At 38.7% G+C, this 23,077-nt stretch overlaps 2 protein-coding genes across 2 annotated transcripts; both read left to right on the top strand.

Moving 5' to 3' along the window:
• The first annotated feature begins 273 nt into the window (after positions 1–273).
• Positions 274–20,171, top strand: LOC107803906 (regulator of nonsense transcripts 1 homolog). Its single transcript, XM_075249352.1, has 30 exons — positions 274–1,123; positions 2,957–3,208; positions 3,295–3,465; positions 3,603–3,653; positions 4,123–4,215; positions 4,372–4,467; positions 4,666–4,716; positions 4,817–4,935; positions 5,267–5,375; positions 5,889–6,011; positions 6,107–6,178; positions 7,106–7,177; positions 7,278–7,344; positions 7,517–7,659; positions 7,811–7,882; position 10,696; positions 13,157–13,284; positions 14,613–14,768; positions 14,988–15,101; positions 15,731–15,829; positions 15,906–15,983; positions 16,368–16,502; positions 16,851–16,925; positions 17,012–17,129; positions 17,749–18,119; positions 18,208–18,270; positions 18,350–18,421; positions 18,605–18,736; positions 18,925–19,044; positions 19,248–20,171. Exons 1-30 carry the CDS (start codon positions 605–607, stop codon positions 19,386–19,388), a joined length of 3,813 nt encoding a protein of 1,270 aa, XP_075105453.1. The 5' UTR covers positions 274–604; the 3' UTR covers positions 19,389–20,171.
• On the top strand, positions 8,562–9,868 carry LOC142163979 (uncharacterized). The gene is made up of 3 exons (XM_075221151.1): positions 8,562–9,249; positions 9,340–9,708; positions 9,803–9,868. Exons 1-3 carry the CDS (start codon positions 8,689–8,691, stop codon positions 9,866–9,868), a joined length of 996 nt encoding a protein of 331 aa, XP_075077252.1. The 5' UTR covers positions 8,562–8,688.
• Positions 20,172–23,077: the final 2,906 nt, after the last annotated feature.

Below are 23,077 nucleotides of genomic sequence, written 5' to 3'. Positions count from 1 at the left end.
TTGTTTTTCTTTCTTTGTTTTGAGTTGTACAAAATTTACTTGGTAATAAAAAAATTAACAAGTTACGTAATATTTTGATGAGAATTTTGAATTATAAAAATTGATAATCATCATGTTTAAATATTGATGCAACATTCACATGAAGTTTAAAATTTTAAAAATTATGAATTAAAATGAATTCCAAATATAGGTTGATATAGAATATTTTTACTAAAGAATACTTCCAACAACTAAATGCTAGAAAATGAGTTTTTGAGGTAGATAATGTAAATTATTACGCCTACGTTGTGAATGTCCAGGAAAAGGAAACACTCTATTCTGATGAAATTAACGCGCCACCTTGAGTCACGAGAAATCACCCAATCACGCAGAGTACCAAGTCTTATCTCACGTGACCCCCGCCATTTCTCCACCTCCTCGGTCCTCGTCACTCTCCTATACATACAAATAGTCCTATCTCTCTCTGTCATCTCCCTCCATTTCCAAACCTGTAAATCCAAATTCCCTTTTGTTTCTCTTCCTCACGTTCAAATTCCTAAACCCTAACCCTAACCTGAATTCTTATGTGATTACTACAGTTTTTAAGGAGTAGCGTGATCGGAAAATGGATTCTCCGGCGAACAATCTGTACGATACGGCGTCTCAACCGGACACGGGCAACGATGCCTATACATTTTTGGAATTCAACACACAGGGAGAGGAATTCGATTACCCTGAGTTTCACGAGCTTTCGCAGCCAATTCGGTCGTCTGCGTGGCCTACGCCTTCCGATTCCTTAGTCTCGGAAGCTCCTGATCGGCTGCCGTCGTCATCCGACGCTTCTCCTTCCGCCAAATCACGTGGCGGTGGTGGAGGAAATAGTAATAGTAAATTTAGTAGTAATAAGGCGGCAACGGTGGCGGTGGATGCATTGGCGGCGGGAATGAGCGGGTTGAATTTTGAAGAGACTGGTGATGATGAGAGTTTTGAGTATGGGAAAGGGGATTTTGCTGTTGAACATGCTTGCAAGTACTGTGGAGTAGCGAATCCCGCTTGTGTAGTTAGGTGCAACGTGCCATCTTGCCGCAAATGGTTCTGTAATTCGAGAGGGAACACTTCGGGTTCTCATATTGTTAATCATTTGGTATGTATGCTTACATTTTTTGTGTGTTTTGTCATATACTTAATTTATTTGAATATGGAAAATTTGCCAAAAGGACCATGAGATCTCAGCTTCAAATCCTAGCGTCATCCCAACAAAAAAATGTGTCAAAAGGATTAGAGGCATTGTAGTTTTCTCCCAATACAAATGACCAGCTAATTTCACGTCTGCTGTTTGATGTTTAAGATAGTATGAATTGTGAATGATTCTTACTTATTTATCAAACAGGAATTGTGAGTAATAGTAGTGTGGAGCACTAACCAAGGTAGTGAACTAGGTGAAGCGTCAGCATTGTATGTAGCTTATTTCATTTGCTTCTGTTTCTCTTTGTCTATCTAAAGCTGTTGGATATGTTAGAACCAGCAAATTGGAGTCATAAAACTTCTGAAGTGTGTTTTGGAATATGAAAGCTTTAAACTTGTGAACATAGTGCTGCTTGATATCTCATTATCTGATTTTGCTTGTAGAGGTGTTATGACTTATCAACAAAAATGGCGTGAGGTGTGATGACCTCAGTCATTGCTTGTCAAATTTGTTCAGACCTGCTGATTTATTTTTTCCATCTGGTACGATGCAACGAAGGATGTTGCTGCCTCTGGTTGAAAGAGGAGAGAAAAAATGAATTGAACTGAGCTCCCATAGTTTGGCTTTCAAGGATGATTATACTTACTACAGCTGGCGGGGATTGTGTGAAATCTGCTATATTGGATTTACTTCCATCTCTATGGGTCACGAAACAGAAAGACTTTACTATTAATTTCTTAATACATCAAGAATTGAGTTATTTTGCAATTTGAGGAACTGGAAAACAAACTATTGAAAGGTGGAATCAAACAAGTCCAACTGAAAAATAATGTAAGAGGATTCAGACAACCAACTCCCAGTATGGATTAAAGCGCACTAGTAGCAGTAGTTGTTGTAATTTAAGGAACTGAACTTATTGGTCAGTACTGATGAAGAATCTTTTGTGGCTCTAAAAATACTCTTTTTCTCTCAGTTCAGTTCTTTCTGTCGGATGTGGAAAGGAGTATTCAACCCTGGGAATATGAAGCCATTGTTTCTTAGATCTTGACAAGGTGGGTTGCTCTGATGGTAAGCACCCTCCACTTCCAACCAAGAGGTTGTGAGTTCGAGTCACCCCAAGAGCAAGATGGGGAGTTCTTGGAGGGAAGGATGCCGAGGGTTTATTGGAAACAGCCTCCCTACCCTAGGGTAGGGGTAAGGTACACACTACCCTCCCCAGGCCCCACTAGTGGGATTATACTGGGTTGTTGTTGTTGTTGTTGTTGTTTCTTAGACCTGAGTCTTTTGTTTGGAATGCTAATAATCATGTAACCTCCATTGCGCGAGGGCGTATAATTTGTGGTGTCCATTTCTTCTTGTTCTGATAAGTGATAACTTGATTCTTCTCAGATCTTTGAAGATTTTATTTTCTTCTGCAAGTACATATTCTTAGATGTAGAGAAAAACGTTGAACTGTTATTTGTATTTTGTCAGGCTGAAAAGCTAGGGCCTCACCTTTTGCTGATTGTTAAGGAGAGTTGATTTACTCTATTTGATATTTCTTTTTTACATGTTCAATGTCCATTAGATGTGATAAGATAGGACACATTCACATAACTGCGTGCTACATTTTTTTCTTGATACTATAGTAAACAGTGGGATATCTACATGCATTGACTATAATATATTAAGAGCTATATTTATTGGATAGCTGTACTCTTGGAGTTTCCTGTAGTTGGTACATCTGTCATTCTCACTCTAGAAACAAGACACTTGGAATTTACTAAGTTTATTCTACAACATTCACCATAGGTTCGAGCTAAACACAAGGAGGTATGTCTTCATAAAGACAGTCCACTGGGAGAAACAATTCTGGAGTGCTACAACTGTGGATGTCGGAATGTCTTTTTTCTTGGTTTCATCTCTGCCAAGACAGAGAGTGTCGTTGTTCTCCTCTGTAGGGAACCATGTCTAAGTGTTAACGCATTGAAGGATATGAATTGGGATCTGAGTCAGTGGTGCCCCCTTATCGATGACAGGTGTTTCTTGCAGTGGCTCGTTAAGGTTTGGGTTACGCTTTCTTGTTTCCCCTTGTGGTGCTTTATGAGTTTTGCTCCCCTCCTGTTTCTATAACCTGTTGCCTGCTGCAGGTCCCGTCTGAGCAAGAACAGTTGCGGGCACGCCAAATCAGTGCTCAACAAATAAACAAAATTGAAGAATTGTGGAAGACAAATCCTGACGCTACTCTGGAAGATCTTGAGAAGCCAGGTGTGGATGATGAACCTCAGCCTGTTGGATTGAAGTATGAAGATGCCTATCAGGTGTCTAGTAGAGATTGCTATCCTATTTGTTTAGCTTTTGATGTATAGTGAATGCTCTGTAATATTTGCCCTGGATTGTATACATTAACTTCTGTGGTTGACATTTTAACTAAATCTGGCTTATCCTTCTAATGTAGTATCAAAACATATTTGCACCGCTGATCAATCTTGAAGCTGACTATGATAAGGTATGTCAGCCATTTAGATGATTTTACTTGCTGAATTTTGAGTGCATTATATTCCTTCTTTTCCTTGGCTTTTTGATTCATCCTAAAATGTTATTTGTTTTCCTTTAGCGGATATTTACCTTGTATTTTTCTTTTCAATAGTGTAGGGCTTCCTTTCTTTTCGTTGGTGTAGTACTAGTAAAGTTGCATGTTAGTATGGTCTATGCAATAGTCTGAAGTGATAACTAACCTTACATTTGCTCCTAAATCCGTGTAGTCTCTAAATTATGAGATACTTCTTTCTTTCTTTTTTTGCTTGAATTCTGTAGCCGATCAATCTAAGACACTGTTTCCTTTTGGGAAAAATGCGTTCTTTCCGTGTCAAATAACCTGCTGATAGTGTTTTTTCTCTGTCTTGTATAGTGTTTTTTTGTTAAGGTTTAATACTGCTTAACTGACGAAGCTTTCGGATTTTATTTCTATTTGGTAGATGATGAAAGAGTCTCAAAGTAAAGATAACATCACTATTCGATGGGATATTGGTCTCAACAAGAAGCGTGTTGCATATTTTGTTTTCGCGAAGGTATAATATATCCTCATAAAAGTTGTCTCTATTGACTCTCATCAAGCATGAGATTCTTGTGCTGTCACATTTCTGTCATAGCCAATTCTTTCTTGAGGCGGGATTTCTTTTGTGTCTTGACTCACCTGGACTGAACATAGGGTGCTGTTCTTTTAGGAAGACAATGAGTTACGTCTTGTACCTGGGGATGAACTACGATTGCGTTATTCAGGGGATGCAGCTCATCCAGCTTGGCAGTCAGTGGGCCATGTGGTATGGACCTTTTTCTTGATCTCTCACTCTTTTTAGAAGGGAAAAGATATTGAGTCTCCTTAAGGCTGTAAACACCCTTAACACATACACGATGACTTAGTCAGAAGGAGAAGTGCATTCTTCTGCATTTATATTTGCGTGTTTTGGCCCTTTTTTTGACTAAGACACTCTGTGGTCAATGGTTTCGTCCATTTTCAGATAAAATTAACTGCTCAAGAAGAGGTTGCCCTCGAGCTTCGTGCCAGTCAGGTACATTAGTTTAAGGATTTTCTTGTCATCCTTACCTGACTAACCCAAATGTTACTTCGCATTATGTGTTCTTATTCGTCGCACTGTTCCTGTCTTGCAGGGAGTTCCGGTTGATGTGACCCATGGGTTCAGTGTTGATTTTGTTTGGAAGAGTACGAGCTTTGATAGGATGCAGACTGCAATGAAAACTTTTGCAGTGGATGAAACAAGTGTCAGTGGGTGAGTGACATCTTTTTCCTCTTATTTGTGTTATTCTGCTCAAATTTGTACTTTTACATCTTGCATTCTTAAATAGATACATCTCATATTTGCTTTCTGACTTGTGAGTATTCATATACTGTGATTTATGCGTTTATGTTGAAAGAATTGAGTGTTCCTGCTTTACTTTTCTGTTGCTGAATGTTAAGATAATTCACATTGCTTTGCTGTCCAGTCTTGTTGTGTAGCTGTTTTTTCCATACTTGTGGAATTTTAGACTTTGCTTGTGTCAGCCAGATTATAACTTTCTGATGAGAATACTTATGTTTGATTCGTTGATTCTACCATTCAGGTATATTTACCATCACCTGTTAGGTCACGAAGTTGAGATGCAGATGGTCCGGAATACACTTCCTCGCCGTTTTGGTGCTCCTGGTCTTCCAGAGCTTAACGCGTCTCAGGTTGGCGGTTCTCTCTTTCTTTGAATTTATAGCTGCTTCTATTCTTGTTTCTCAAACAGCAGTTTTATCTATCTAGTTTCGATATCTATCTTGCTTCTACCCGTTTTTTAGGAATTTTTAGTATGTACTTTGGGCAACTGGAATTGTTGCAAGTGCACTCCTTAGAAAGAGAGGTTATGGGATTTATTTTAGACATGTGCACACTTGTGCATAGATATAGCTGCACATGGTCATGTTACCTGACTTTTGAGATTTTGCTTTTGAAAATTTTAGCTTCTTGCTTCGTGAATGTCACCATGTGGAACTATGCTTTGCCAGAATTCTATATCCAATTTGCTGGTGGTCTTGTTTGTTCCCTCTTCTTATGGATTTTCCCTCCCCTCAGCTGTTAGTTAATTGGCGTGAAGGTGGTGCCTGAAATCCACTTACTTCAACCCCCAAAAAGAAAAAAAGGAAAAGAAATGCTCACCTCATCACCTCACCAATGTCTTATTATACATGTTTGTATTGTAGGTTTTCGCTGTAAAAAATGTTCTCCAGAAGCCGGTCAGTTTAATTCAAGGTCCGCCTGGTACGGGGAAAACTGTCACCTCGGCTGCCATCGTGTATCATATGGCCAAGCAAGGCCAGGGTCAGGTAAGTTTAATTGGTATACAAGTTGCTTTTGTCTTCAATGTTAAACTCTTGATTTGATCATGTTCCCCGTTGTTTCTTTGACTGTTTCTCATCAGGTTTTGGTCTGTGCACCCAGTAACGTGGCTGTGGACCAATTAGCAGAGAAAATAAGTGCTACTGGTCTGAAGGTGAGGCACTAGCATTTGTGTGTGTATCACCCTCTGCTGGATAGCTTTCGTTGAACTATCCTAACCTAAGTTGCTCTGACATGGCAGTTTAGGTGCTGCACCCGTGTCGACACGACACTAGTATGGGTGTGGGTATGGGATCCTTTGGTCAAACAATTTTGGGTACTTTGACCACGACGAACGGAAAAATTTCAGACGAGACACAATTTGATTCTCGAAATAAGAACTGAAACTTACCAAAACTAGGGTAAATTTGAAGAAAATAGCATATCTTATCTAGGAAATCAATCCTTTACTTATCTACAACTTGAGAATAAAAAAGAAATCCACACTTTACAAGCTATACGTAAGTATTTCACAAAAATTCTCATAATTTAGAGATATTTTTATTATTTTGAATTATTTTTAGTCGGATCCCCGCACTCGTACCCGTACTTGGATCCATATTCCGAAATCTTAGAATTTACATCTTGAAGGATCTCACGTCTAGATCCGTACCTGTGTCGGATTTCCGCACCCGTGTCCGAGCAACTTAGAATTCCTAACAGTTCCAGTCACTATTTTTGCTTGGTTATCAACACCTGTTTCTTTGGCACTCATTGTTGTATAATGGAGGTATCCTACTGAATCTTAGACTGTTCTTCCTTGCCTTTTTGACATAACATATTCCCTTTCCTCCGCCTCTGTCCCCTTTCCTCCGCCTCTGTCCCCTTTCCTTATGTTGACTGGTTAGAAGGAGTGCTTTTCCATAATCTGAAGGCATCTTGCTGATTGTCTAAAGGAAAAAAGAAAAGGGCTGCCCGGTGCACAAGGAAAAAAGAAAGAGAACTTAAAAAGTATTGGAATGTGGGAATCACAGAAAATGAGCAGAAACGTAATCGTATATATGATATTTCAGCTTTTTTCCTCTGAATTCTTTTCTCTCAGGTTGTCAGGCTCTGTGCTAAGTCAAGAGAAGCTGTCAGTTCTCCTGTTGAGCATTTAACCCTTCATTATCAGGTTAGTTCTTGCTAATTTTCAAACTTGTATGAATAAGTTTCCTTTCAGTGCATGTATATCTTTTTCTCTCCTTTCATTCTATAATCCTTTGTCCATGTAGGTTCGTCATCTTGACACATCCGAGAAGAGTGAACTTCACAAGTTACAACAATTGAAGGATGAACAAGGTTGGTGTTCCCTTCTAGTTTGTTTATGCTTCATGGATATTGGTGTTTCAATTTGTGTAAGGATTTGTTAGCTTGAAATCTTTGGTTTTCTATGATCATACACGATCCCTTATTAGCAGCATTGCTAAATGTGTGCGCATTATCCAAATTCATTTGATTTATCGATGTTCAGGAGAACTCTCCAGCAGTGATGAGAAGAAATATAAAGCTCTGAAGCGGGCAACAGAGAGGGAGATAGCTCAAAGTGCTGATGTGATTTGTTGCACTTGTGTTGGTGCTGGAGATCCTAGATTGGCGAATTTTAGATTCCGTCAGGTTGGTTCACCTTAGAATAAGATGTTGAGGATCTTTAGATCTTTTTTCATTTTTTTATCCATTTATTTTTGCCTCATTTTTGTGTGTTTTTCTATTCATCTGGATGTTTCCTTGCTGGTTTCGATATCTCTGCTATGTGACCTCATGTTAGGTGCTCATTGATGAGTCCACTCAAGCAGCTGAACCTGAATGCCTTATTCCTTTGGTTCTTGGAGCAAAGCAGGTAACTACTGCAATATATTTCATATTAAGGTTACTGTTAGAGATAGTTATGTAATTATCCCACATTGGAATAGGAGTAGTATCCCCTTTGTATAGAGTAGCTATAAATAACACATCTTGTGTTGCATCACATACAATATATCAATATATCATATTTTCTCCCGTGTCTTCTCACATGGTATCAGAGCTATCGTGAGAGATTTATCGCTGTGCATAAATTCCAGCGATTCCGGGAAGTAAAATCAGTCACCGGAACCCTTTTTTCCGGCGACTTTCAAAGTTGTTTTGTGTCTGCTTTGTCTCGGTCAGTGTTGTGCACAAAATCCAACACTACCACAAGAGTAGTCAGTCCGGCGACCAAATCCCAGTGAAAATCTCCGGCGGTACTGTAGCTGTCCAAAGAAAATTTTCCGGCGAAGTTCCAACGTTGCATGGGCCACCTTCCGGCCATTTTTTGGCGACGACTCTTCAGGACAGATTGTTTCCCTTGCAATTCCGAGCCTACCCATCCAGGTTACACCAAATTCCGACCACTTTTTTATTTTTCCGGCGTGAATAGTGATTTCAAAAAAAAAAGTGGACTTCCGACCATTTTTTGAAAAAGTTCCTTCAGAACAGTTGGGTCTTCTGGTAATTCCGATCCTACCCCTATTGTTTTTATTTCATTCCGACCACTTTGAATATTTTCCGGCTGCAACAGTAACTTTCCAACTGCTACAGTAGTTTCCTATTCTGGTTCAGTGTTCCTTACTCTATTTTCAGTGGATTACAGTTGATTATTTCTCTTATTTGGTAATAATTTACAAGATGTCTTTGGGAATTGATGTTTTTGGGTCTAAAAGCATGAGTTCTGGAAATTTTAATGTTATGATTACCTCGGAACCTTTAATGGGAGGTTCAAACTACTTAGCTTGGGCTTTATCTGTCGAGTTGTGGTGTAAAGGTCAAGGTGTGCAAGATCATCTGATTAAACAGTCTAGCGAAGGAGATGAAAAGGCGATAGCGCTTTGGGCAAAAATTGATGCTCAATTATGTAGCATCTTGTGGCGTTCTATTGATTCTAAGTTGATGCCTTTGTTTCGGCCATTCCAGACATGTTATTTGGTTTGGGCAAAGGCTCGTACGTTATATACTAATGATATATCTCGCTTCTATGATGTGATATCACGGATGACAAACTTAAAGAAGCAAGAATTAGATATGTCTACTTACTTGGGTCAGGTACATGCAGTCATGGAGGAATTTGAGACATTGATGCCAGTTTCTGCTAGTGTGTCAAAACAACAAGAGCAGCGACAAAAAATGTTTCTAGTTCTTACACTCGCTGGACTTCCTCATGATCTTGATTCAGTACGAGACCAGATTTTGGTGAGTCCGACTGTCCCTACAGTTGATGAATTATTCTCTCGATTACTTCGCCTTGCTGCAGCACCAAGTCACCCAGTGATTTCATCACAGATACTTGATTCCTATGTTCTTGCATCCCAGACAGTGGATGTTCGGGCATCTCAAGCTATGGAGAATAGACGAGGAGGCGGTCGTTTTGGGAGATCTAGACCCAAGTGTTCTTATTGTCACAAACTTGGACACACTCGCGAAATGTGTTATTCCTTAAATGGCCGTCCACCCAAAAATGCCTACGTTGCTCAGAGCGAGACTACAGGTAACCAGGGCTTTTCTGTATCTAAAGAAGAATATAATGAGCTCCTTCAGTATCGAGCAAGTAAGCAAACATCTCCACAAGTAGCCTCAGTTGCCCAGACTGACACTCCTATTGCTGGTAATTCTTTTGCTTGTGTTTCTCAGTCTAGTACTCTTGGACCATGGGTTATGGACTCAGGCGCTTCTGATCATATCTCTGGTAATAAATCACTTTTGTCGAATATTGTATATTCACAGTCTCTTCCTACTGTTACTTTAGCCAATGGATGTCAAACTAAGGCACAAGGAGTTGGACAAGCCAACCCATTGTCTTCTATCATCCTAGATTCCGTTCTTTATGTTCCTGGTTGTCCTTTTAGTCTTGCATCTGTTAGTCGTTTGACTCGTGCCCTCAATTGTGGTATATATTTTATTGATGATTCTTTTATTATGCAGGACCGCAGTACGGGACGGACAATTGGTACAGGTCGTGAATCAGAAGGTCTTTACTACCTTAACTCGCTCAGTCCTTCCACAACATGTCTAGTTACAGATCCTCCAGATCTAATCCACAGACGTTTAGGACATCCGAGTTTATCCAAACTTCAAAAGATGGTGCCTAGTTTATCCAGTTTGTCTAGATTAGATTGTGAGTCGTGTCAGCTTGGGAAACATACCCGAGCTTCCTTTACGCGTAGTGTTGAGAGTCATGTAGAGTCTGTTTTCTCCTTGGTTCATTCTGATATATGGGGTCCTAGTAGAGTCAGTTCAACCTTGGGATTTCGTTATTTTGTTAGCTTTATTGATGATTACTCAAGATGTACTTGGTTTTTCTTAATGAAAGATCGTTCTGAGTTATTCTCTATATTCCAGAGTTTTTGTGCTGAAATCAAAAACCAATTTGGTGTCTCTATCCGCATTTTTCGCAGTGATAATGCCTTAGAATATGTATCTTCTCAGTTTCAGCAGTTTATGTCTTCTCATGGAATTATTCATCAGACATCTTATCCTTATACCCCTCAGCAAAATGGGGTTGCAGAAAGAAAGAATAGGCACCTTATTGAGACTGCTCGCACACTTCTAATTGAGTCTCGTGTTCCGCTGTGTTTTTGGGGCGATGCAGTTCTCACAGCTCGTTATTTGATTAATAGGATGCCTTCATCTCCCATCAAGGGTCAGATTCCACATTCAATATTGTTTCCCCAGTCAGCCTTATACCCTCTTCCACCTCGGGTTTTTGGGAGCACATGGTTTGTTCATAACTTAGCCCCAGGGAAAGATAAGTTAGCTCCTCGTGCTCTCAAGTGTGTCTTCCTTGGTTATTCTCGTGTTCAGAAGGGATATCGTTGTTATTCACCTGATCTTCATAGGTACCTTATGTCAGCTGACGTCACATTTTTCGAGTCTAAACCTTTCTTCACAACTGATGTCACTTCTGCTGACCACCATGACATATCTGAGGTCTTACCTATACCGACTTTTGAGGAGTTTAGTAATCCTCCTCCACCTTCAACCATAGAGGTTTCACCCATACCAACTTTTGAGGAGTCCAGTGTTATCCCTCCTAGTTCCCCAGCCACAGGAACACCACTCTTGACTTATCATCGTCGTTCGCCGCCCATCTGGTTCTCGTCCTGCACCTGACACGGCTCCTACTGCGGATCCTGCTCCTAGTACACCGATTGCACTTCGAAAAGGTATACGGACCACACTAAACCCTAATCCTCATTATGTTGGTTTGAGTTATCATCGTCTGTCATCTCCCCATTATGCTTTTATATCTTCATTGTCCTCGGTTTCCATCCCTAAGTCTACAGGTGAAGCATTGTCTCATCCAGGATGGCGACAGGTTATGAGTGACGAGATGTCTGCTTTACATACAAGTGGTACATGGGAGCTTGTTCCTCTTCCTTCAGGTAAATCTACCATTGGTTGTCGTTGGGTTTATGCAGTCAAAGTTGGTCCCGATGGCCAGATTGATCGACTTAAGGCACGTCTTGTTGCCAAAGGATACACTCAAATATTTGGGCTAGGTCCCGATGGCCAGATTGATCGACTTAAGGCACGTCTTGTTGCCAAAGGATACACTCAAATATTTGTGCTAGATTACAGTGATACCTTCTCTCCAGTGGCTAAAGTGGCATCAGTTCGCCTTTTTCTATCCATGGCTGCAGTTCGTCATTGGCCCCTCTATCAGTTGGACATTAAGAATGCCTTTCTTCATGGTGATCTTGAGGATGAGGTTTATATGGAGCAACCACCTGGTTTTATTGCTCAGGGGGAGTCTCGTGGCCTTGTATGTCGCTTGCGTCGGTCACTTTATGGTCTAAAGCAGTCTCCTCGAGCCTGGTTTGGTAAGTTCAGCACGGTTATCCAGGAGTTTGGCATGACTCGTAGTGAAGCTGATCACTCTGTGTTTTATTGCCACTCTGCTTCAAGTCTATGTATTTATCTGGTAGTCTATGTTGATGATATTGTTATTACGGGCAATGATCAGGATGGTATTACTAATCTGAAGCAGCATCTCTTCCAGCGCTTTCAAACTAAGGATCTAGGCAGATTGAAGTACTTTCTAGGTATTGAGGTTGCTCAATCTAGCTCAGGTATTGTTATTTCTCAAAGGAAATATGTGTTAGACATTCTTGAGGAAACAGGGATGACAGGTTGCAGACCTGTTGACACGCCGATGGATCCGAATTCTAAACTTCTGCCTGGACAGGGGAGCCGCTTAGCGATCCTGCAAGCTATAGGCGGCTGGTTGGTAAATTAAATTATCTCACAGTGACTAGGCCCGACATTTCTTATCCTGTGAGTGTTGTAAGTCAGTTTATGAATTCTCCCTGTGATAGTCATTGGGATGCAGTTGTCCGCATTATCCGGTATATAAAATCGGCTCCAGGTAAAGGATTACTGTTTGAGGATCGAGGTCATGAGCAGATCGTTGGGTACTCGGATGCTGATTGGGCAGGATTTACCTTCTGATAGACGTTCTACGTCTGGATATTGTGTTTTAGTAGGAGGAAATTTGGTGTCCCGGAAAAGTAAGAAACAGAATGTAGTTGCTCGGTCTAGTGCAGAAGCAGAATACCGAGAAATGGCTATGGCAACATGTGAACTAGTCTGGACCAAACAATTGCTCAAGGAGTTGAAATTTGGTGAAATCAGTCGGATGGAACTTGTGTGCGATAATCAAGCTGCACTTCATATTGCATCAAATCCGGTGTTTCATGAGAGAACTAAACACATTGAGATTGATTGTCACTTCGTCAGAGAAAAGATACTCTCAGGAGATATTACTACGAAGTTTGTGAGATCGAATGATCAACTTGCAGATATTTTCACCAAGTCCCTCACTAGTCCTCGCATTGATTATATATGTAACAAGCTCGGTACATATGATTTATATGCTCCGGCTTGAGGGGGAGTGTTAGAGATAGCTATGTAATTGTCCCACATTGGAATAGGAGTAGTATCCCCTTTGTATAGAGTAGCTATAAATAGCACCTCTTGTATTGCATCACATACAATATCAATATATCATATTTTCTCCCGTGCCTTCTCACATGGTATCAGAGCTATCGTGAGAGATTTATCGCTGTGCATAAATTCCAGCGATTCCGGGAAGTAAAATCAGTCACCCTTGTTGGTGATCACTGCCAGCTTGGACCTGTCATTATGTGCAAGAAAGCTGCTCGTGCTGGACTTGCTCAATCTCTGTTTGAACGCCTTGTTTTGCTGGGAGTGAAGCCAATTAGGTTGCAGGTGATTTTCAGGCTGATTTTTTTATATTAGCATTTCTGGGATTGATGAGGTTAGATTGAATTGTGTTCCAGTTTTTGGCCTTATTCCTCCTAATGTTGTGTAGAGATTTAAAGCGCCCACGTATTTTCTGAAGACTCAGTTCTTTCTTCTTTCTTTCTTTTTTAAAATGTTTTTTGTGAGTGGGATGGTAGGGACACTAGCATTCAAAATTTCTTCAATGGGACACTGTTTTCTTCAATATGTGGAGGATAAAAAAAGAAAATATTTCTAGTTTTAAGGGTTTGTGATTTCCCCCCTGCTTCATACCAAATTGTGTTGCGGAATAGCAAGTTGCTATCCTGCTTAAACTTACAACTCTGCTGTTGAGTTTCTATGCTATTCAATTGTAGCCTTTTTCATTTGCCCGACAAAAACAGTCATAGTTAACTCTGCTGCCTTACTTTTTCTGATTTTTTTATAAGGTGAAGATTTTATTAAAAACTGTATCAAGATGATATGGTGAAAATACAGAGATAGTGCTGGCTTAAAAACATTAGTATCCTAAGCAGTCTAGCATGTCCAGCATGTTATGTAAATTCTTGACAACATGTCCATCTTTCTAATAGTACAAGTAATGCAAACAACTATATTTCACAGACTGCAGCTGCTCCTACTTGCCTTCAAAACACCTCTTATTTCTTTCTTTCCATATTGTCCAAGCTATGCTAAGAGGAATAACTCTCCAGATCTTTAGGGATGCTTCTGGACATGTAGTTTCCCAGCACTCTACACATTCCTGAATTTCTTAGGACTTGCCCAATGGATGCCAAATTTAGCCATGAACATGGTCCACACCTGCCACGTAGATTCTAAATGCACAAAATTATGGTCCACAGATTCACAAGCTTTCTCACACAAATAACATTTGCTGCGCATTATCCAACCCCTTCTCATTAAATTTTCTTGAGTCCGGCATGCTTCATGAGATACTAGCCAACCAAAACAGGCCACTTTTATTGGGATTATAGTCTTCCAGATCATCTGCCAATGCCACTTTTGTGCTTGCAGCAGCTGAACAACATCTAGTATTTTATAGAATGAACTGACAGTAAAAGAACCTTTTTTACTAGCTTTTCAGAGTAGGCTATGTTACTTTTCTTGATTGACTGTTCCTTCCTCTTTGAATTTATTACTGTTAACTTTATTATCGTGTATGCCGTTCAGACCCCTCTTTACTGTTTGTTTATACCTTCTCTTCTGCTTCCTCTTTTTTGCGTAACAACAGGGTTTATATTTTCCTCAAATGATATATAATGTTGGTTCTGCTTTCCATTAAAACGCAATATCAGGTACAATACCGTATGCATCCTGCACTTTCGGAGTTTCCCTCAAATAGCTTTTATGAAGGTACTCTTCAAAATGGTGTAACCATCAACGAGAGGCAATCATTAGGCATTGATTTTCCTTGGCCTGTACCCAACCGTCCCATGTTCTTTTATGTCCAGGTATTCTCTATTGGTCTAGCTGATTTCTTGCTGTCCTTTTTGGAGTGAGAAGAAGATAGGTTTTGTTTCTGTTCTCATTTGATTATCTTAGATATTACTGCTATGGCCATGAAGATACTAAGGGTTAAGTGTTGTAGAAATTAGGTTGACGATTTCTTTTCTGCTTTCTATTTTGTGTATTTGTTGTATGAAGTCATACTCAGTTGTTAATCTCTATAGATGGGACAAGAGGAGATAAGTGCTAGTGGAACTTCCTATCTAAATAGAACAGAAGCGGCCAACGTTGAAAAGATAGTGACTACATTCCTCAAGAGTGGTGTAGTCCCTAGTCAGGTATGGTGTTTAGTTATTCAACTTGTCCTTTGGATGCCGAGGAAGTTGCTGCAAAATTTCTGCAGAATAAAAAGTAGAGATAGGAAGATCATTTTCAAGCATATATTTAATATCTTCCCTTTAAAAGGAAAAGGGAAGTTCAAGAGAAACCACGCTCCTTCAAAATTTGCAAGACTTAATTTATCACTAAGTTTTTAAAACTTCACTCACCCTTTCCTTTTTTTGATGAAGTAAGGGAATTTCATTAAATGTCATCTAGAAGATGCATAGCAAAAATTACAAAATAAAGGTATTGTCTGCTCATATACAAGACAAAATCCAGAAATAGTTCAACACTAGTTACAGGGGCCTGATTGAACCAACTAAATAAGTGAATTAAACAAGTGGCTTTAAGAGTGTGGTTGGGAGTTGAAATCCCATCAAAACATCTACGGTTCCTTTCATTCCAAATACTCCAAAAAATAGCACCAGGTACCATTGACCAAGTCTTTTTGATGGATTTCCCAACTCTCCAAGAACACCAACTCTCATAAGCTTCCTTGATACTGTCCTTTCCTTTTCTCAGAAATCAAAAGTACCTAAGAGTTTAAGTCATTTGTATGTAACTATTTTTACATGTAAATTGCCAGATTGGAGTTATAACACCATATGAGGGTCAACGAGCATACATCGTAAATTACATGTCTAGAAATGGTGCTTTAAGGCAGCAGCTTTACAAGGAAATTGAGGTATGGTGTGAATAAAGAGCTACTTATGGTTCTCCTTAAATTCTTCCTATAAAGTGAGAGTAATTCCTCTCTTCAGGTTGCAAGTGTAGATTCATTTCAAGGAAGGGAAAAAGATTATATCATTTTGTCTTGTGTCAGGAGCAATGAACATCAGGTTGGTATTGATATCCAATAATTATCTGTTCTCATCGACTGTCCATGTTAATTTGATACCATTTTGGTTCAGTATGTTGATAGTTTATAATCTTGATGTGATGTTAGCTGCTCCCCCCCCCCCCCCCCCCCCGCAAAAAAAAAAAAAAAAAACTCTTTCCTCCCCATTTTGAATTTTTGAATTCCTTCATTATAAAATGTGAAAAGGCTAGTTTCACCCTCTTTGATTTGGGTGTGCAAGAGGTGGACTTGAGTTTCTGAATTTTTATTTGGTTGTTCTGGCCATAAAGTCATGTAACTGATAAACATGCTGGCCAAAACTTACCCCTCTTTTCAGTGTCTTATAAGTAACTGCTGATTTGTTGCTACTTGCTTGCCCTTTCAGGGTATCGGGTTTCTTAATGATCCTCGCAGGCTTAATGTTGCTCTTACACGTGCTCGTTATGGAATTGTTATTTTAGGAAATCCTAAAGTTTTGAGCAAGCAGCCTCTCTGGAATGGCTTGTTGAAACATTACAAGGTAATTTCTTAAATATTTCTGAGAAAAGAATGTTAAGGACCTTTTGTATCAATATTTTATGTTCTGATGGTGGTTTTAAATGCCTATTGCATAATAGGCTGCATTTCACGATTATTCTACACTAGCTGTTATTGAACTTACCATGTCAAGAAAAAGGTGTTATTGAACTGAAAATTTTGACATTTCGTTCGTTGCGTGTTATATTTGGGCCAATCCTCTTTGGAAGAGGGTGTTGTATTGATGAGTTTGTCTGATGACATCATTGTTGTTTTACACTTTGGAGTCGCTTCAATATTTTTCTTTAGTGTATTACGTCTTGAGATACTCATACTTTAACATATCTGTCAGGAGCATGAATGCTTGGTAGAAGGTCCTTTAAATAACTTAAAACAAAGCATGGTTCAGTTTCAGAAGCCAAAAAAGGTACTTATAGGTGGATATGCATTCTTTCTAAGTTTGATGTTTGTGCGTGTGTGCCTCAGCATAATTATGTATCATTGGTTTTGCAGATCTACAATGACCGCAGGCTTTTCTTTGGTGGTGGACCTGGAATAGTTCCTGGTGATAATTATGGATCTGCTGCCTCGACAAACCCCAATGCTGACAGGCGGAATAGTCGTTCTAGGGGTATGTTGGGTTTGATTGTTCTCCTGGCTTATGTTACATTCTTACAGTAGTTTTGATGTGTATATTTGGTATTGTTATGATATGGATATGACTAATTTCCATATGGATCCTTCAAGACATCTTAGGAGTTTGCTAAAAGTTAAGGGACCTTTGTCAAATCCATACCCATGTCCTTGCTCATTACTCATGCCTGATTCCTGTAAAATTGCTAATTGCTGGAATTTCTTTTGAAATGATGTTTTTCCCCCAATGAGGTATCATATTGATGCGATCAGGAACTTCGTATACACGCAGTATACTAAGTAGAGGAGTTAGATAAGAATGTGATTATCTACAAAAGGCACCCAGTTGTCAATGGGAATCCTGTAGGCTAAACACTTTACAAAAAAAGAAAATGATCCTCGTAATATGTAGAAAGCATTTGTGCAGCGTTGATGATTCCAAGTCGAGCAGGTTTCATCTGATAGGTCTTAGAATCTGAGCTACCTCCTTTCGTTGCAAAGTATTCTTAAATTGGTGCCACAAAACTGGAAGCATATGTTATCGGTCGAAATTACAGTGTGTTCATACATCTAATCTTGTCTTATTGCTAGCTTTTTAACTTTTTGTCCTTTTATAGGTTCTTACATGGCACCTGGTCCACCCAATGGTACTCAGAGACCCGGTGTCTATCCTTCTGGTTATCCAATGCCTCGAGTTCCCGCCTCTCCTTACCACAGTGGCTCTTCCCAACCGTATGCAATTCCTACTCGTGGTGCTATACACGGGCCTGTTGGAGCTGTTCCTCATGGTCCACAGCCAGGTGGCCAGGGTTTTGGGGCTGGGCGTGGGAATGCCAATGCTCCAATTGGTAGCCATCTTTCTCACCAGCAAGCCTCCCAGCAACCTATTGGAAGTCATGGGCCTAACTTCAACTTTCCTGCACTTGAAAATCCGAACACTCAGCCATCAGTTGGAGGACCTTTATCTCAGCCTGGATATGCTTCTAATGTTAGTAAATCTATTAATTCTTTAACTATCCTATCATTTACTTATTGTTGCCATAGTAAATGTGAATTTTTATTCTCAAACATGATAGATGGCCGTTCAAGGACCAAGCCAGACATTTCGTGATGGATTTTCAATGGGTGGCATGTCACAGGTAAATGATTTTGTTCATCGATTGTTATTTCAGGTTTGTTTCACCGAATACCATGTTTACCCTTAATAATTTTTATCAGGACTTCTTGGGAGATGATTTCAAGAGCCAGGGATCCCATGTTCCATATAATGTTGCTGACTTCTCTACACAGGTACCGTCCTACACGGTCTCTAGCAGGCCATTCATCATCTGAAACTGCTATTTACTGCCGTAATTTGCATAGTATCTTGATGTTCCCACCACTCTCCAACTAATTTGTACGTGTGTTGTATTTTTTTCCTTTTTTCTTCTTTTTTGAGTTGTACTAACTCAGCTTTGTTTCACTGCCATTCAGGCTTCTCAAAGCGGATTTGCTGTCGATTATGTAAATCAGGGAGCACAGGCTGGTTTTCCAGGAAATTTTTTGATCCAGAATTCACAAGCTGGATACTCACGTTTCGGTTCAGGAAATGAATTTATGTCACAGGTAAGCTGTCCACTCCTATGGCCCCTTCAGTTCTTGCTCTCTAAGGTCTGTTAGGGGACATTGAAAGTTTCACGGGTCTCTTCATCGGTGGTGAATAACTCCACCTGATGTGGTTTTCTTCGGTATTGTTTCTCTTCTTCCTGTTACCTGGGTCTTTTTCTAATCTCATCATTTTGATTGCTATGCAGGATTACATGGCTCATGGATCCCAAGGTCTCTTCACACAAGCTGGATACAATGATCCATCACAGGATGACAGTTCACAAAACCATTTTAGCATGTCCAATGTAAATCCTCTTCAGTCTCAGGTTACTGCATTTATTAATTCTGCTTGATAATTAGCAGAATATTGAATATGAGATATGCATCACGTGAAGTCTACAGCCACTGGGAAATTCATTCTTTACCAGTATCAAGATTAGGGGACTTCACTTGTTGCAAAGTGTTCCTTTTTATTGGTTAATTCACCTGTCTAACTTTGACTATCAAATTTGTTTCTGTTTTTCTCCAGAGTTTACTCAATCCACTGTACTCCCAGCCTTTTGCTCCCTACAACACCCAACCGTTGCACATGCAAAGTTCCCAACCTCATCAACCGCAAGCCCCACAAGTCCAAGGCTCACAAAATCAGAAACTCCATTACAACGGTTAAAGACCACCGGCTTGTTGTGTAACGGGTTATGGTTTTGCATCCAGCAACTTGGTTTGTGCTGTCGTGTGTGATTGTATTATCTGTGTAAGATGGAGTAGAGAGCTGAAATTCAGGTCAATTTGGGCAACCTGATGATTCTGGATGATGATTTGATTCCGAGGGATGGAGTGGAGGAACCCTCTGGTAAAGAAAAGCACGGGCAGCTGAACCGTTGCTGAGGAAGGCAAAATAACAGCTGTTATCTGCTTGAGGTTGTGTACTGCCCAAGGGAAGGTGAACTGTCTATTCAGTAGAGCAAGTTACATGGCATGGTATTAGTCGGAGGATGCTGGTTGTTGTTACAGCTGGGCATGGAAGCTGCTAGTACTATCGTCCTGTACAGCGTTTTGGCAAATGTCAGCCTAACCCTTTCAGCTCATCCTGACATGTAATTAATTCTCACTATTATGTAGAAGACTGATGGATGTGTTTGTCAATAATGCAGCAGTATACCACTGCTGTTATAGAGTTTTAGGTACCTAAGCTTGGGGTGTCAGCCTTTCGGTCAAATTAATTTGAATGAGTCAGTAGTTGTGTCATTTTTTTGGGTGGTCTGTCAAAGCACTTGCTGGTATAGTCAATGAAAGTACTTAACATATTCACATAGCGTTTGCACTGAGTCTCTGGGTGTAGCCAATAGTCATTCCCATTATTCCATAGTCGATGATTCTGTATTTGCAATTATTGCAAGTCAAATACTGCTTTTAGCTCGATCTATCCATGCAATTGCATTCTTTTTCAAAGTAATATTATGCCTAAGTTCAAATGGTGTATATCGATAATATATATGCATTGTCTTAAATCTTAGGTGCATATCTGACCATTCCCTTCAGCTTCTATCTTTACCAATGTGGTCATTTGTTAGTATGGTGCATTTGAATGATTCAAAAGCTGTTAGTAGTGGCGATTCACTTCTCTTTGGGCAATGGAGCAAACCAATGGAGTTAAATATAGATCAATTGGTCTTTGTATTGCCTATTGGGCCACTAGTATTACGCATACAACCGACCCCTTAACATGAAATTTGTAGTACTTTCTTATTGGGTGAAATAAAAAAATGGCCAGATTTACAAGTAATAATTGAAAAATAGCCACAGTTTCAAAAGCAATTGAAATTTAGCCACTTTTCATGTAAAGATAAATTTGAATGAAAATACTATTCAAAATTCGGAAAATATTCCAGCATAATATACTGGAAGTACAGTATATTATACTACACTTCCAGTATAATATACTGGAGCTCCGATATAATATAGTGGTCCAGCATAATACGCTGGAAGTTCATACACATATGCATCAATCTCTAGTATATTATGCTGAACTTTCCGTGTTACAGCAAAATAATGGCTATTTTTCAATGACTTTGCAAACGCTGGCTATTTTTCAATGACCAATCCGAAAACTGGCTAGCTCGTGCTATTTTTACTTTCTTATTATCTAGTGATATATAATTTAGGGTAGAAATGGCATGGGATAGCCACTTTTTAACATGGTATTTAGTTTTTATTCAGTATTTTTAATGCTGAGCAAAAATGGCCATTACTTATTACAATTAATACAAAAAGACGTTTTTACCCTTTCTTCATGAGTGCTATGTAAATACTAAGGACATGGTATCCTTAATATTTACACTGCGCACATGAAGTTAAGGATGTCATATCCTTAATATTTACACTGTACATATGAAGTTAAGGACATGATGTACTAAAGTATAACAACAATAGGTGCAAATACAAGTTAAGGACATTATGTCCTAATATTTACACTGCACATAAGAAGTTAAGGACGTCATGTCCTTAACATTTACACGTTAAGGACATGATGTCCTAAAGTTTAATAACGGATGGTGCAATACATGATACTTTGTCTTTAATATTTACACAACATTCATGAAGTTAACTAGTTAAGTATACCATGTCCTTAATATTTACACAACACTCATGTCTAGCAAAGAGGTATTTTCTTCCGGGCAGGTAAAAATTTATTAAGCACTGGCTAAAGAGTAAATATATTTTAAACCGTGGCTAAAGAGTAAAGACATCTCTAATTAGTGACTAATTGTGTACTTCCCCTAATTTAGGCACTTAGCCAACTTTTTCAATACATTATTTTCGTCAACTTATTGAGGCTTTTACTTAATATTTTATAGTTAATAAAGAGTAAGAGAGGGCCAACTGGATGTCTGTGATTAGCAATGACCAATGAATGAGAACTAAGAAGGTTTAGAGTTGCAAAATAAAAGAAAACGATGACAACCCTTTACTTTATTATTATTGCATTACAAATTGCAAATTGTGTGAGCAGCGATGTCAACTGTTTGAATAAATTTTATTTTTTAGACAGTCAGCGTTGTTGTATACCTTAAAATATAAATAACTAAACCTTCTTTAATAGTATAGAATTTTAAATGTATAGATTTATGCAAAATAAAAAAAAAATAAAAAAAAATGCACCATAGTATCCGAGATGTAGAGATTCTGAATTTGAGTTTCATCCGTGTTCCTTCTAATCAACCAAAATAGATCTGCATGTAAAATGTTGTTTCGCAATTCTAATTATAAATAAATGTGTCTTCTTGGGAATACTTAAAACTCTTAACAGACGCTATTAACACAATTCAGCAACTTTAGAGGCTCAACTATCTTTGACGTTATAGTATAGAACAATGCGTACAACTTTTTATAAACAATTAAATGTACTGTTACAATTAACTGATGATATGTGCAACCTTTTGAGTACACAAGCTTTACACCGTCCGTTTAATATAATAAAAGATTTTTTTCTTCAATCATTCCCCACAGAAAATTTAATTGACTGGAGACGTCAAAACATATAATGATATAAAACATTGAGCTTTGGTTTCCAACCGTTCAAGTGTCAAAATATAGTTAAATTGTAGGGGTATAAGATTCTAAATTTCACACACCCTTATTGTATAGTATTTATTTAATAAATTCAATCGATCTATAATAACAGATAGCTCTTAATAACAATTTTGATATAATAATCAAGAATACAGAGTAATAACATAGTAAATTTCACATATCTATATATTTTCTTTTCATAAAAATTACACAACTTTATTTATCACATAAAAGTTACGACACTATCATGTTAGTGACAAAATGGTCACAATAATATATACTTTCGAGAAAATTATATATTTTTCTCTGAAGCCTTTTTCACCTTTTAAAAAAAAAAGCAAATAACCATTGAAAAAAATAAACAAATCAAGACATCGACTATACACAATGAAATCTCCAAGAGGCATTTCGACTTTTGTCTCTTTATCCTATTAAAGAATTATTTTTTAGAAAGAAAAATAATTTGATGTCATAGCCTCCTCAATTTAGGCACGCTACTATAATTAGTTCTGATTGGTCACAAGATATCTGTTCTCCGTAAATTGCCACGTTGCACCAATCGTGACTTAACAAAGACCAACGTGCCACCTGATAAGGCAAATTGTGAGTTGTGACCACCCAGGTTATACTGTTTAATCATTCATTAACGACAATACTTTTAAAAGAGCATCGAAGAATATAGTCTACACGTTATTTCAAATCATAAATATTTCAAATTTAGTGGAGATAAATTATTTATTTTATTTTTGTCTTAAATTTTGTTCTATCGAAAACAATTTTTTTACC

This window comes from Nicotiana tabacum, chromosome 1, assembly GCF_000715075.1.
Source record: "Nicotiana tabacum cultivar K326 chromosome 1, ASM71507v2, whole genome shotgun sequence".
NCBI classification, from domain to species: Eukaryota; Viridiplantae; Streptophyta; class Magnoliopsida; order Solanales; family Solanaceae; genus Nicotiana; species Nicotiana tabacum.
The sequence above is the reverse complement of the archived record's forward strand: the minus strand, read 5'-3'. Positions and strand labels throughout refer to the sequence as shown.